This window comes from Stegodyphus dumicola, chromosome 5 (assembly GCF_044657685.1).
Source record: "Stegodyphus dumicola isolate Sdum_Otavi_A_Nest chromosome 5, ASM4465768v1".
NCBI lineage: Eukaryota > Metazoa > Arthropoda > Arachnida > Araneae > Eresidae > Stegodyphus > Stegodyphus dumicola.
Genome location: NC_140772.1, coordinates 100,918,257 through 100,930,830, shown reverse-complemented (window position 1 = coordinate 100,930,830; position 12,574 = coordinate 100,918,257). Strand labels below are relative to the sequence as shown.

Sequence of the window (12,574 nt, the reverse complement as noted above, 5' to 3'; positions counted from 1 at the left end):
CCTTTTCGCTAATGAATTCGTCAGTGTCCTTTTCTTCCCAATGTGCAAATAAATAATCGAAAATGTTACTTAATTCCTTTTTAAATTCTAATATTTTTGATTCGTATAACTCCAATAAGGAAATATCTGCTTCATCCACTGTAGAATTTACCTTATTTTCAAACTTTCTGATACTGCATTTTAAACTTTTTTTGTTAGCTTTAATCCCTTTCAATTCACTCATCATGAACAAATAAATAATTTATCACTTACCGTGATTGCAGATTTCTCGACAGCAACACAGGAAATGAACGATGACACAGTATTCAATCTTAATTGCGTAATCCACACGAAAACGAAAGCATTCCAAACACTCTATATGAAGCTATCCGTAATACAACCAAACGAAGGTATTACAAATGTTCTAAAAAGTTAATTTTAGCAACGATATCTTTTACCTGTGGCTCGACGGGCCATAAAGTGTTCATGCGATGCGTGCGTTGTTATACAACAATTTCAAATTAACTAGAAGTGGACTGTACTAAATATTTTATTCGGCAACTTTAATCAAATGCGTGTCATCTTTCAAGCGATGACTTACTACTAACAACAACAGCAATAAAAAATAAAACTGAGTTGCTGTAATGAACATCTGCGCCATGCAAGGCGCCAAGAAGAGAAAAAATTACGTAATCCTACAGTTAAATAGTCTTAAGGTATCTGCCTACGTTCGGAGCACTTTTTTTTAAAAACATAGAATTCTGATGAAATATATATTTATTTAGTCAAATTATGATATCAAATCATGAAAATAGGTAAATTTTTAGGAATATTTTTATAAATTTTTGAAATATATGCAATTTTATGCAAATTTTTAGGAGAATTTAACACTTACGTTAAATGCCGTATATTTTTTCTCACAGCATATATTTCAATTTTTTTTATACTGTATACTACTACAACACTTATCTGTGTTATGAACTAAAATGTATATGATATTTCTAAAATTTACTAAAATATGTGTAATTACATGAAAAAACACAGTTTTTTGTAAAATATTTCTTATCGTTTTATATAGAAATACTTATAAAACAATCAAATTAATAAATATTACTTAGATTGTAGCTTAAAACCTAATAAATAATATAGAAAACATTTTAGTGAAATTTAATAGAGATATCTCTAGAACATTTTGAGTAATTACATTTCTTGTATGTAAAAACACTAGAAAAATTAGTTTTTCAGAAAACGCATTTAAAGATTTCACATTAACAGAAAAACTGTTCTGTTGTATTTACACACTTAAAATTCTCCACATTTGTACATAACACCCTCCATATCTTTATACTTAAGTAATTTTGATTTCCTATTTGATTTTAATTTTTTTCTGGCTATTTTCGAAATGAGCGACGAATGAATTTTCGAGTTCTTTATTCTTTCGTTATCAATTCCAAAGTAATTTTTAATCATTTCTTGTTCAATTGATATGCCTAAATGTTCAAACACAGGAAGTAATCCAAGATACCCTGAATTAAAAATTAAAACGGCTATACATGCACCCAGCAACATAGTCTTTATACCTAATCGCAATGTTGCCAAACCCAGTTAAAAAAACCGCAATGTTGCCAGTCCCAGTTCAAAGAATTAAGGCAAATAATTATTGCCAGAAACAAAAAAAAAGTACCCAGAATTAAAATGATATGTTTTAGCACAATTTTACACACAAACAGTTAAAAAAAAACACGGATAACAACATTGTTTACCTTTAAGTTGAGCCTTTTAAATGGCACTTCCGGTCTTTCTGCTTTCACTTCCAGTGCAGTTAATTGGCTATACCTTCTCTTCTAATTATCACAAACGTAAAAATGAACCATTTTCGGAATCCTACAAAATTGATCTTTCAAATTGGGCAATAAAAAAAAAATCGAATTTTTTCGCCGAAATCGTTTTTTTAACGTAGGCAGATACCTTAATGACTTAACACTAACTAAAGTAAAAGATTTCTTACAATAAGAAACATAATTTTTACCTGCTCATCCTTAATCCGAATATATAATTGTACTTTACCTATACACTTACATCTTTCCTCCTGGGCGGCTATCACCATCGTTCTATCCGTACTATAGATCCTATATCTACGAAAATATTTTTTTTTAAAGTCTTCTGACACGAAGCTACACTGAGCGCCTGTATCCAGGAGAGCGGTAGATGCGATATTGTTCACTAGAACTTCAACTTTTGCTAGAACTAAATTTTTCACATTGACTGTATTGAGCTTGATGGTAGAGGGATTTTCTTGGCCTTGGGATTTCCGCACCCTCCCGTCAGCAGAAATCCGTTTCAGTTTAAATCTTCTTTCTTATTCTTTTCCGAGTCTTCCTTCTTTTTGACCTTCTTGCTAACCTTCATATTTTCTGTCTAGCTTACTATTGAACTGTCGACGCTCGCCGTTTTTTTTTTTTTTTTTTTTTTTTTTTAATTTTCGGGTTTTTTTTTTTAATTTTCGGGTTTTTTTTTTTTTTTTTTTTTTTTTTTTTTAACCACTGATTTGATTTGAATCCGTATCCTTGTTCTTGCCTCCGCTGTGACCTTGGCGCACCAAAATGGCTTCGTTGCTCATACTGGCGTCTTCTTTCGGTGTCCGCCGTTCTTCTGCTTTTAAACTGGATTGTGAGCTCGAATAATTTTTCCAATGTCGTAGGGTTCCTTAATTCAATAAAGTAATTTAGGCAAAATCACCTGGATTATTTTAGGATCGGGCCGGTTTCCATACAGCAGTTTAAATACTTGCATTTTGCTCAAAATAAAACTCGACAGCTCCTCAAGTCTTTCCTGGTATATACTAAAGATTTCCGCCTCCAACTTGGCTCGATTTGTTACTACAAGGAAGGTCGTTACCAAAGTGGCTTTGAAATTTTGTAAGTGTGGGTGGGACTTCCCGGTTGACCCAAGAGATTTTTTCCGATGCACTTGAACCAGTTAAGCGCTTGACCTCTCAAAGCGCTGGCAGCCAGGTTGACTTTCTGAAATTCGTGAACTGGATACTACACAAAATAGGCGTCTAATTTCTCCAATAAGTTGTTCACCGGAGAATTCCCATCGAAGCTTGCCGCTGGCATCATTGCCGCCCGCATGTCTGGACGATGTATCCGAATCCTTCTAGGTTGTTCTAGATTCTGAGCCGATGCTGCAGGTACATCAGATTCTTCTTAAAACTCGGCCATGGGTCTTCTTCTTCGGGCGTCTTTATCAGGACTACTATTTCGTCTAACTGTTTTGGCATCAAGAAGAATAACATCAATAAGGGCAAGTGTTTTTTGGGGGGGGCTCACTGAAGGACTGCATAAATTTAAATTACGCCACTGAACTTTACATCATATCATAAATGAAGAATTTAAAGATGTCTCAGTTGAATTTGTAGAAGAGTCATGTATTTATTCACAGCTAAAAATGTTTTCAGTGTTGATGAAACTAGTCCTGCACTGTTTTAACTGTGACCAGTTATAGTTCGACCGCCTCATCCGCGACCATGAACGCAAACACGCATGCGCCATTCGGACCGAATTATTCTCAAAATAGGGTGGAAGGATGGGGACTTTCTTTTCCTATAGCATAGCTCTTTCCGGAGAAGAGAATACCTTTCGCGTCGCAGCAAGTAATACCGCCTCTTTTTGGACGAGTCTATGTGTTTTGGCAGAATGCCAACTAGGGTTGCGTTTGAGACGGTCGAACTATACTGATCAAACGGAGGGCAACGCTTTTACTCGTAAGAATGTCGCAGAAAACAAGTTGCTTCTGAAGTGAGTACGGTATACAGCAAATAAAAATGGGAGAATGATTGCGGATATATCAGCAGAATGTCTCAAAATCATTAAGATTTATCTTTTTGGAAAGTCCCACTGAAAGATATATTAACCATGCTTTATGGTGCTTTCTCTTTTAATGCAGATTGAACTTTTCAAAGGCATCGTGACAAATACTGGATGACAAGGTATTCTTTCGAAAGAAATGCTATTCTAACAAATAAAATTATATATAAACATGATTAAAGTACACAATGCAAATGAATAAATAGAAATTTTTAAAATAACTATATGAAGAACTACAATGCAATCATGCAACTCAAATAATTAAAATGAAACTGTAAAAAAAGGTTTAAGAAAAATAATATGAAGTAAAAATATATGCATGAAAGAAAAAAAAAAAAAAAAAAAAAAAAAAAAGAGTTTCTTCCGCTCGCGCAGAATGAAAGGGAAGTGAAATAAATTACGGCAAACTAAGAAGTTTCCCAAATGAATTATTTAAGTAAAAAAATGTGCGCCAAGTCTTTGGTAATTACTGCTTAAATTTCACCATTTCAAAAAATGTTCGGTTTTGCTTCAAAATACGTATGTTAGAACAAGCTATACATAAATCTAATATATATCTTAAGTCGCGCTTTCGGGGCATGGAAAACGCAACTTGAATTCCATCAATCGGCCAACTAAAATGAAAGAGATAGAACTGCCCCTTTTCTTTTTAATTTTGGATTATGCCATTATTTTTATATCTAATGTAGCACACAAGCGGCCGAGCGGTAAATGACCTGGGATCGAATTCGAATTCTGGCGAACGGGTTTGTTTTCCCCATTCGTAATGTAGATGCAAGCCAGTTGTCCTAAAAATTCCTCCACAAAAGCGTCACAGGGATATCCTTTAGTAACCTCGTCGTAGCCGCCTTGATGCTCCCAGAGTCCCTAAATGCTGTCCTTTGAGGGATTTTTTAATCTTTGGGATCAAAAAGAAGTCGGACTGTGACAAATGCTTCTGAAGCAAAAGCCTCCGACGGCGTTTTCTCAAGTTTGAAACAAAACTTTATCGTGTATCGCTGCTCGAGATTTTTTTCCATCTTTTCAACCGAGCACTCACACAAGGGTTCACTGAAACAGGCACTGTGACTATCCAGAAGCTCGGAGCCGACTGGCACTGGTCGCGCTGTGTTCCCAAGGCTTCGCCCATCCTTCCGTGCAAGCAGCAACGCTGTGCGACGTATAGTCGCTCCAGAAGAAAATGGGGAGCATTACTCTCGGGACAGACATTGTATACATTTAATAAATTAGTTCCATCTCAAAAAGAATAATTTTGACATTTATTAGTCAAATATATTCAAAGTTTTTTATAATACTGAAAAAGGAATATTAATAACAAAACTAAGTGATAAAAATATTCTTGATCTCTCATAAGATTCTGCTAAAATTGCTTTGATCTCATTAAACTTTTAAATGGTATTTTTACAAATTTGTAATTTATTTAATTAATTAATTTGGTTTACATAGTTTATTTTTAATCAAAGCGAATTTGTGCTTTAAGAATAGTATGCATAAACACTGTAATTAATATGTATACAATTATAACATGATCTTTCTGTTTCATATTTCTTCGGGATTATGCTATGCATTTCTATGTATAGCTCAGAGAAGATAAAAAAAAAAGTTATTTGCATGAGCACCATAATCAGGGCTGCATTAAAACTTTTAAAGGCCCTAAATACATAAAAAATGTTGGTGCCCCTACATACTCCTGCTTTACTCCTGCTTTTTCACCATTCATCTGTCTTGGTTTAGCTGCACCATTCCATGGTAAAACCGGATATGGAATTCTTTTGTAGTGCACTATTTACTTGATGCCCTAAGCACATGCTTATTTTGCTTAGTAATTAGTCCAGTTCTGATCTTAGTGATCTATCTTCCTCTTAAAATTCTAGGATGTAACTTGAAAAATTCTGCTTGTTGATATAAAAATTTATTTTGTATTTTTCTTAATGTATTTCAGAATTCTTATCAATTTTTATAACATGAATTTTTATAACATGGATATAAGTATTTAAATTCAGAGAGAGTAAGTTATTGAGTAACTTTAAATCAAGGAATAAAATTTTTTGAATTTCTAAATTCATATTTTCATTATATATCAGTTTAATTCACATTTCATAGAATAATATTTTTTCGTTAATGCAGAAAATAATTTTAAAAATGTTATTATTTTATCCAGAAGCAATTAATTATTTTCTTCAATTTTTTTTAAACCAGTTTGATGATTCTTCCCCCTCCCAAAAAAATTATTTCCGCCACTTTTTATAATATTGTATCTACATATAATTCCAATTTTGCTAATGTCACTTAAATTATCCACCCACATTTAGTAGCACGAAGAACTATTTGCTTTGAAATTACATCCCCGTGCTTATCGTTAAGGCTTTTATTAACAGCTTTATTTTAAACTTATTGCAAAATGCTAATGCTTCTAAAATGTAATGGTGAATTTAAAAGGCATTTCGATAGTGTGACAAAAATGTTTAGTTTAATAATGAAGCCGTGTTTTTAGCAGCATGTTTAAAGCAGTGAAAAATGTATACAGTTACATGTAATTAGCAGTCTAACAAAAACAAGCTGGGCAAGAAAACTTGGCAGGCCCGCGCCAAGCTTAATCGACGCCGTCGGGCAAATGTCTAGCGAGCGCCTTTATACAGTGACGCCTTTGCGTTAATATTTAAAATGAAGTATTATTAACATAATAATATGAAAAAACAAAGGAATTACATTTTATCTTTTAATTTGTCTAAATCTGCAAGCATTTTGTGCTTTGTAAAAACCCACATTCAAACATACTTATTAAAGAATTATATATACATTTATGTTACAAAATGCCGCCCAACAGGTATAGTGGTATAGTGCTGATTGCGGTTCTTAAGGGCCCGGGTTCGAATCTCGGAGAAGGCGTGGATGTTTGTAAATGTATAGTATCCATGCGGCATGGGGGCACTCTAAATATGCGAGACGAAAGTCCTCTCGAAAGGTTGGTAGAAGGGGAAGAGAGGTGGGAGACGCTGGGACCCATTCCCCCCGGATGCTCTCCATCAAAACTGGGGCGAAACTGAGCTAAATCGCACTGTCACCTGTAAGGTGCTCACTGTTGCCAATTACAGGTGTATCTTGTGCTCCTTGACACGAGGAATTTCGTGGGCATTGGCTGAGTGAGCATTAGTCAACAACAGCATGTTATAAAAACGTAACACTAAAAGCGAAGCGAAACAATATACTAAACGCCTTGGGTACCAAATATATATTGCCGAACACTATTTATTATCTTTAAATTAAAAACAAATGAATTTAGATATCTAATAAGTTTCCACTGAATAAACTGTTGTTTGCAGCATTGTTTACGACAAGGTTCATACTGTGATTACAAAAGGTACAAAAAAGGCTGTAGCGTTGTTACCTAGGGATATATCCAAATTATTCTTTATGCACGCCGCTATGTTGTTGGCAACGATATAGCTTAGAGTTTCAACCGGCGATGCTACATTTCCTCCAAATGTTTTCAAAAACTGCAGTTCATGCATAAGATCTATATACTATTTATATCGCTTTGATTTTTATTAGCTAATGCTTTTTTCAGTTTTTGACATAAATTGAGCTGATCTTGTAAATCTATGTGAACGAAAATACGTGATGCCGATGCGTATGTAAGGGTACAGGCCGCCGCCGTCGACGTGATGGACAAATTGCTTAGTCCTTATTTTGTGTCTACTGTTGTAATGGTAGTAATTTGTAAAACATTTATCTTTTTTTTGCGATTTTTTTTGTGACAGCTTGTTATTGAAATTTCTACATAAAAAAGGTAAGTGAAGTTACATATTATGTTAAACATAAGCTAGCGTTTCAATTCAGAAAAGCGATGATTTGAGCATTATTACTCAAAAAAAAGTTTTTTTTTTACATGAACCATTTGTTTATTAAACTAAGAATTAGTATCTTTCGAGAAGAAAAGATTGCCATGTTTACGGAGTATCACTGAATTTAAATTATGCCTATTTGAGGTTTGAAGAAGTAAAAATGTACGAAGGTATTCTGAAATAAAAAATTAGCCATTCTCCAATTTGTAGCTGTATGGAAAACCGAAGAAAAATGTTTCGTTGTTTCATTACGTTTTAAATACATACTTTAAATTTGATTTATTTACTTTAATAAACAAAAGAGTAATACCACCTCCTTGAGTTATTTGGTATTGATGTAATATTTCATATATTTTTTAAGTGATGGTTTAAGATGTACTCAGTTTTTCACAAGTAAGGTAAAATATTTCAGTGACTTTCCGAATGTTTTCAAGAAGAAGTGTTTTACACAATAGTTCTTATGATAGTTATTTTCTACTTTCGCTTTTTCTGTTTTCATTTTTCCTCAGATGTCGGGAGAAAAACAGAAAAAACTGTCTGAGCATCAATGTAGTGAAAAAAGAGAAAGTGAGAGGAAGACTTAATAAAACAGAACTTTAAAATTACTCAGTTTTTCCAAAAACCCACGGAATACCCAAGCTGACGCTAGTAGCACTATTTGTCCATCTACATCTCAACTACCACTGAAATTACCAAAAGAACTTAATAATCAGGAACTGTTAGAAAGTGTTTTCACCCGAGAATGACCTTTAATTTCAATGCAGCCGGTCAGGAGAAAAAAAAAAAAAAAAAAAAAAAAAAAAAACAGAAGAGATACTAGTGAAATCTACACTTTTCGTAGTAGATACGCATTTGCCTGTTTCTGATGATTCCTCATTACGCCCAAGTCCATTACAGCCATCCCAAGTTCAAGTCTTAATAGAAAATAGTCCTGGACAATCTGGTTTCGAATTTCAGTTTCCCAAAAGACAAAAATTGATGTAATTTTTTTTAGATGTACTTTTGTCGAATCTTGCCAAACAACCCAAAAGTTAAAAGGGATTAGTTGCTAAATTCTGCTGAAAAAAAATATGTTTACTGTTTTTATTGCAAAAATTTTAACAGTTTCAGCAACGTAAAGCTGAGTAGTTCTGAATTTAACGACTGGAACCATTTAAATGAGCACTTTAAACTTCATGAAAAAATAAAATGCATTTCTGAAATCTACATCTTTGGTCCGATTTCTTGGAACGATTACGAAAGAATTAACCTGTTGATTCGGAATTTCAAAATTTATTAAATAAAAGAGACTATGCATTGGCGCGATGTTATTGAAAGAATTATCTATGCCATTCAGTTTTTAGCCTTCCGTGGTTCCAGTAACAAGTTATTCGAAAGAAACAATAATTTTTAATGTATATAGAAATGATCACAAAATTTGACCCTATCATGTCTGTATATATTAATAAAATTCAAACTCAAAAAAATATGCTTCATTACCTTGAAAATAAAATTCAAAATGAAACAATTAGCTTATTGGGGATAATATAAAGCAATTTTTTTAAGTAAGGTAAAAAAGGCAAAGTATTTTTCTATTCTACTTGATTGTACCCAAAGAAAAGTTTTTAGTATTTTGTGTTTCAACAGATACGACAGGTGAATGACGAAAAACATTCTTATTAAAGACTTTAGAGGAAAATGGTTTAGATATTAATAATTCACGTGACCAAGAATACAACAATGGTTTAAACATGATAGGTAAACAGTTTTCGATTAATTATGCTCAAATCGTTGCTTTTCCGAATTAAAAAGTTAACCTAAGTTTAACATAATATGTAACTGCACTTAACTTTTTTTTATGAAGAAAACCAATAACAACAAGCAACAACAAAAACGATAAATGTTGCACAAATTACTACTATTGCAACAGTAGAAACAAAATAAGGATTAAGAAATTTGCCGAGTGCGTCTACCCTTACATAAGCATTGACATCACAGAAAACACCAGAGAGGAACTCCTGCCCTGGTTATATCTTTCGGTCAAATAAGACAGTGTGCTAGGAGGAAGGAGTACTCAGGCCTGGGAAGCTCGAGGCTGCCTTAACACAAGGTCCGTACAGTGAAACACAGTGTACGGACCTTGGCCTTAACACAGTTAAACGGCCCATCCCCTATACGCGATCCAAGAAGCCGCTAACCTATCGTTCCAGCCGACGAGCTAAGACTAAGCTTAGTTGACAGCAATACTTAGCAACTCACAATCCACGTCCCCGTTCTGGAAGGATGGTAAAAACATCTGCCATCAACAGGAACCCCAAAGCTGGACAGTAGAACGAAGTCACTTAAACACTATAAGACAGACCGGGACACCAATCTGGCCTGTTAACACTACGTCATGGTATACAGATGTCGGCTTAGGCGCTTGCAGGGGGAAACCATAGAAGGAGATGAATATGCAGTTTTGAGGCTTCAGGCGCCCACTGGAAACCTCAAGCACTTTAAAGACTGGCTGAATTCGCCAACGGGGATGTTTCGCCACGGACAACCATGAATATCTGACTATATAGCTCAACCACAACCGGACGAGAACAGGCAAGATCACTGCAGTGCCTGAAACAGCCATCGCTAGAGATGACTCCAGTCCTGTGGAGACTGATTCTAAACATCCGTGGCCGAGATTGCCTAGGTACAGATCCTAATCAGTAGCTTCCCAGGTTTTGAGTCAACCCACGGAGAGGCAATCAAATAAGACAATTTTCCTGTTCAGACAGCCAGTGAGACGAACTGCTTGTTTTAATGATTGCACGGCGCCTTTTTGACTCAGCGCCGTCGTACGCTGCACGACATTGCACCTACTGTCGCCGTGGGTCTGGGGATGAGGCTATAACCAGTCCAACAGCGAGGGTTACCGAAGACTGCTCCATTTACTTCAACCTTCACGGATATTACATGCATAACAGAACTGCCACAAAAATACTTTTTTGGTGACATGGTATGTTGTCTCATCAATACTTTTCCATGACTTTCAGTGGCCATGCAAATAATAAAAAAAATACTCTTTTTCTTTTACACATATTAATGCTATGTTATCCAGATTCCCGCTGCACATATCACTCTAAAACAAAAACTAGATTTTCTTAAACAAGTATTTTAATGGTTTTCCTTATGCATAATGTAAATATAAACCAGTTTCTCTTAAAACATCTCACCAAAGCATCCCTTCTTTTAGCCATACGATTTTTCAATTAGATAAAGACTTTCTTAATAAAATGTGCAATTCTTCATTGCCTTGAACAAAATATTAACTTACTTCAAGAATTGAAAATACAAGCAGTTTACATTTCTCACATTTTATAATTTTATCTTATTTATATACTGTATTACTTCATTTTAGGAATCTGCTAAAAAGCTGAGACCATCAGATCATGCCCGATTGCTTGCAGAATCAACAGATGAAGAATTTTAAGTTAAAAACAGATGAGAACAACCTGCAAGTTGTTCAAAGAACAATGCTTAAGGAATAATGTGTTTTAAACTTTATTATTGCATGACATGCAATTCATAAGATGTAAAAGATGATGACTTGAAGACCTATTGACAATTTCAAAGGAAGAGAGAAATTCAGTGTTATATATTACAAGGTTTTGAAATCAGTAACTTCATATATGGTAATACAGAATGGGGTAATTACAGCACTGATTCAGCTAATGTTATAAAACTATTCCAGGAATACAATTCCAATTATAGTTGTATGTAGCTACTATAGATCTGGAAGAGGTACACAGTTTCTGATCATTTGTGGTGCAATTTACTGATATAAACTGCTCGTGCAAATAATAAAATTATGAACATTGGACAAAACAAAAGTCCCATAATTTCATATGTGTTATGTCAATGTATTTAAATGTTTAATGGAATCAACTTTATGCTGATCCAATATGAGTCCTGCTAGTCATGTATTTGAAATATTTCAATGGAAATAACGGTTTTGGTAAAATAAAATATATATTTATAAAACTGGTTTCGTAACTGTTCAACTACTATTTTTATTTTAAGATATAATAAAATTATATTATTTAAAATTTAATTTGGTAAATTCATCTATTTTATTTTATAGTATTTCATACATGCAATATATGTATCTGGGATGAAACTTCAGATGCAGTTTCTTAATTAAAAATTGTGTTTCAGGAAAAAATTAAAATTTCTATACTTTAATTCTTAAAAGCAAGAAAATGAATAGGCATAAAAAATAATTATTTCACTTCAAATAAACTGAATTGTTATAAACAGCTCATAATCCATTTAATTATTTTGCTTTAAAATTAGTCCCACTTATATATTAACTACACAGTGTATATTCATATCTGAAAATATACTTGATGCAGATATTTGATAATAATAGAAGCTATGGGTAAGTAAAATTGGGAAAAAAATTGCAACAAGGTGTTTGCAAGGTGGACCAAAACTGACAGAAAGTAAGCTTTACATATGTACAGGGGTACAAGGTTGAATACAAAAATTTATAAAATATCAGCTCCAGCAGGTAAGCTCACCCAATATGAAATGGAAATAACAGAGACATAATGCACATTTTTATTGCAAAAGTAGAAGGAACAAGTGTTGCTAGTTTTCATCATCAAAACAGATTTATCATAATAATGTGCAGTGATGCTAAATGACATCTTGAAAGGATGTCTTTCTTTCCATAGCACTTTATATCACCATGTGATGGCATACGATGAGCATATTCACCAAATATCACAATTAGCAATTTCTTCTTGTGAAGACGTTTGAAAGAAGATGACTTAAAATGTAAGCTTTGGAACACTTGTGGACACAATTTAAGAGGAAATTAAAGCCTTATTTTAGGAAATGATGAGGAAGTCATTGCATAATTTC

General features: G+C 33.7%; 1 protein-coding gene across 5 annotated transcripts in view; it reads left to right on the top strand.

The window, feature by feature from the left end:
• LOC118197409 (uncharacterized) overlaps positions 1-11,689 on the top strand; it is a 99,934-nt gene extending 88,245 nt beyond the window's left edge. For all 5 annotated transcript variants that reach the window (XM_085816905.1, XM_085816904.1, XM_085816903.1 and 2 more), the window contains exon 5: positions 11,067-11,689. In XM_085816905.1, the coding sequence (XP_085673031.1) occupies positions 11,067-11,138 (72 nt within the window). In that variant the 3' untranslated portion in view covers positions 11,139-11,689. The remainder of the gene's footprint in view (positions 1-11,066) is intronic.
• Positions 11,690-12,574: the final 885 nt, after the last annotated feature.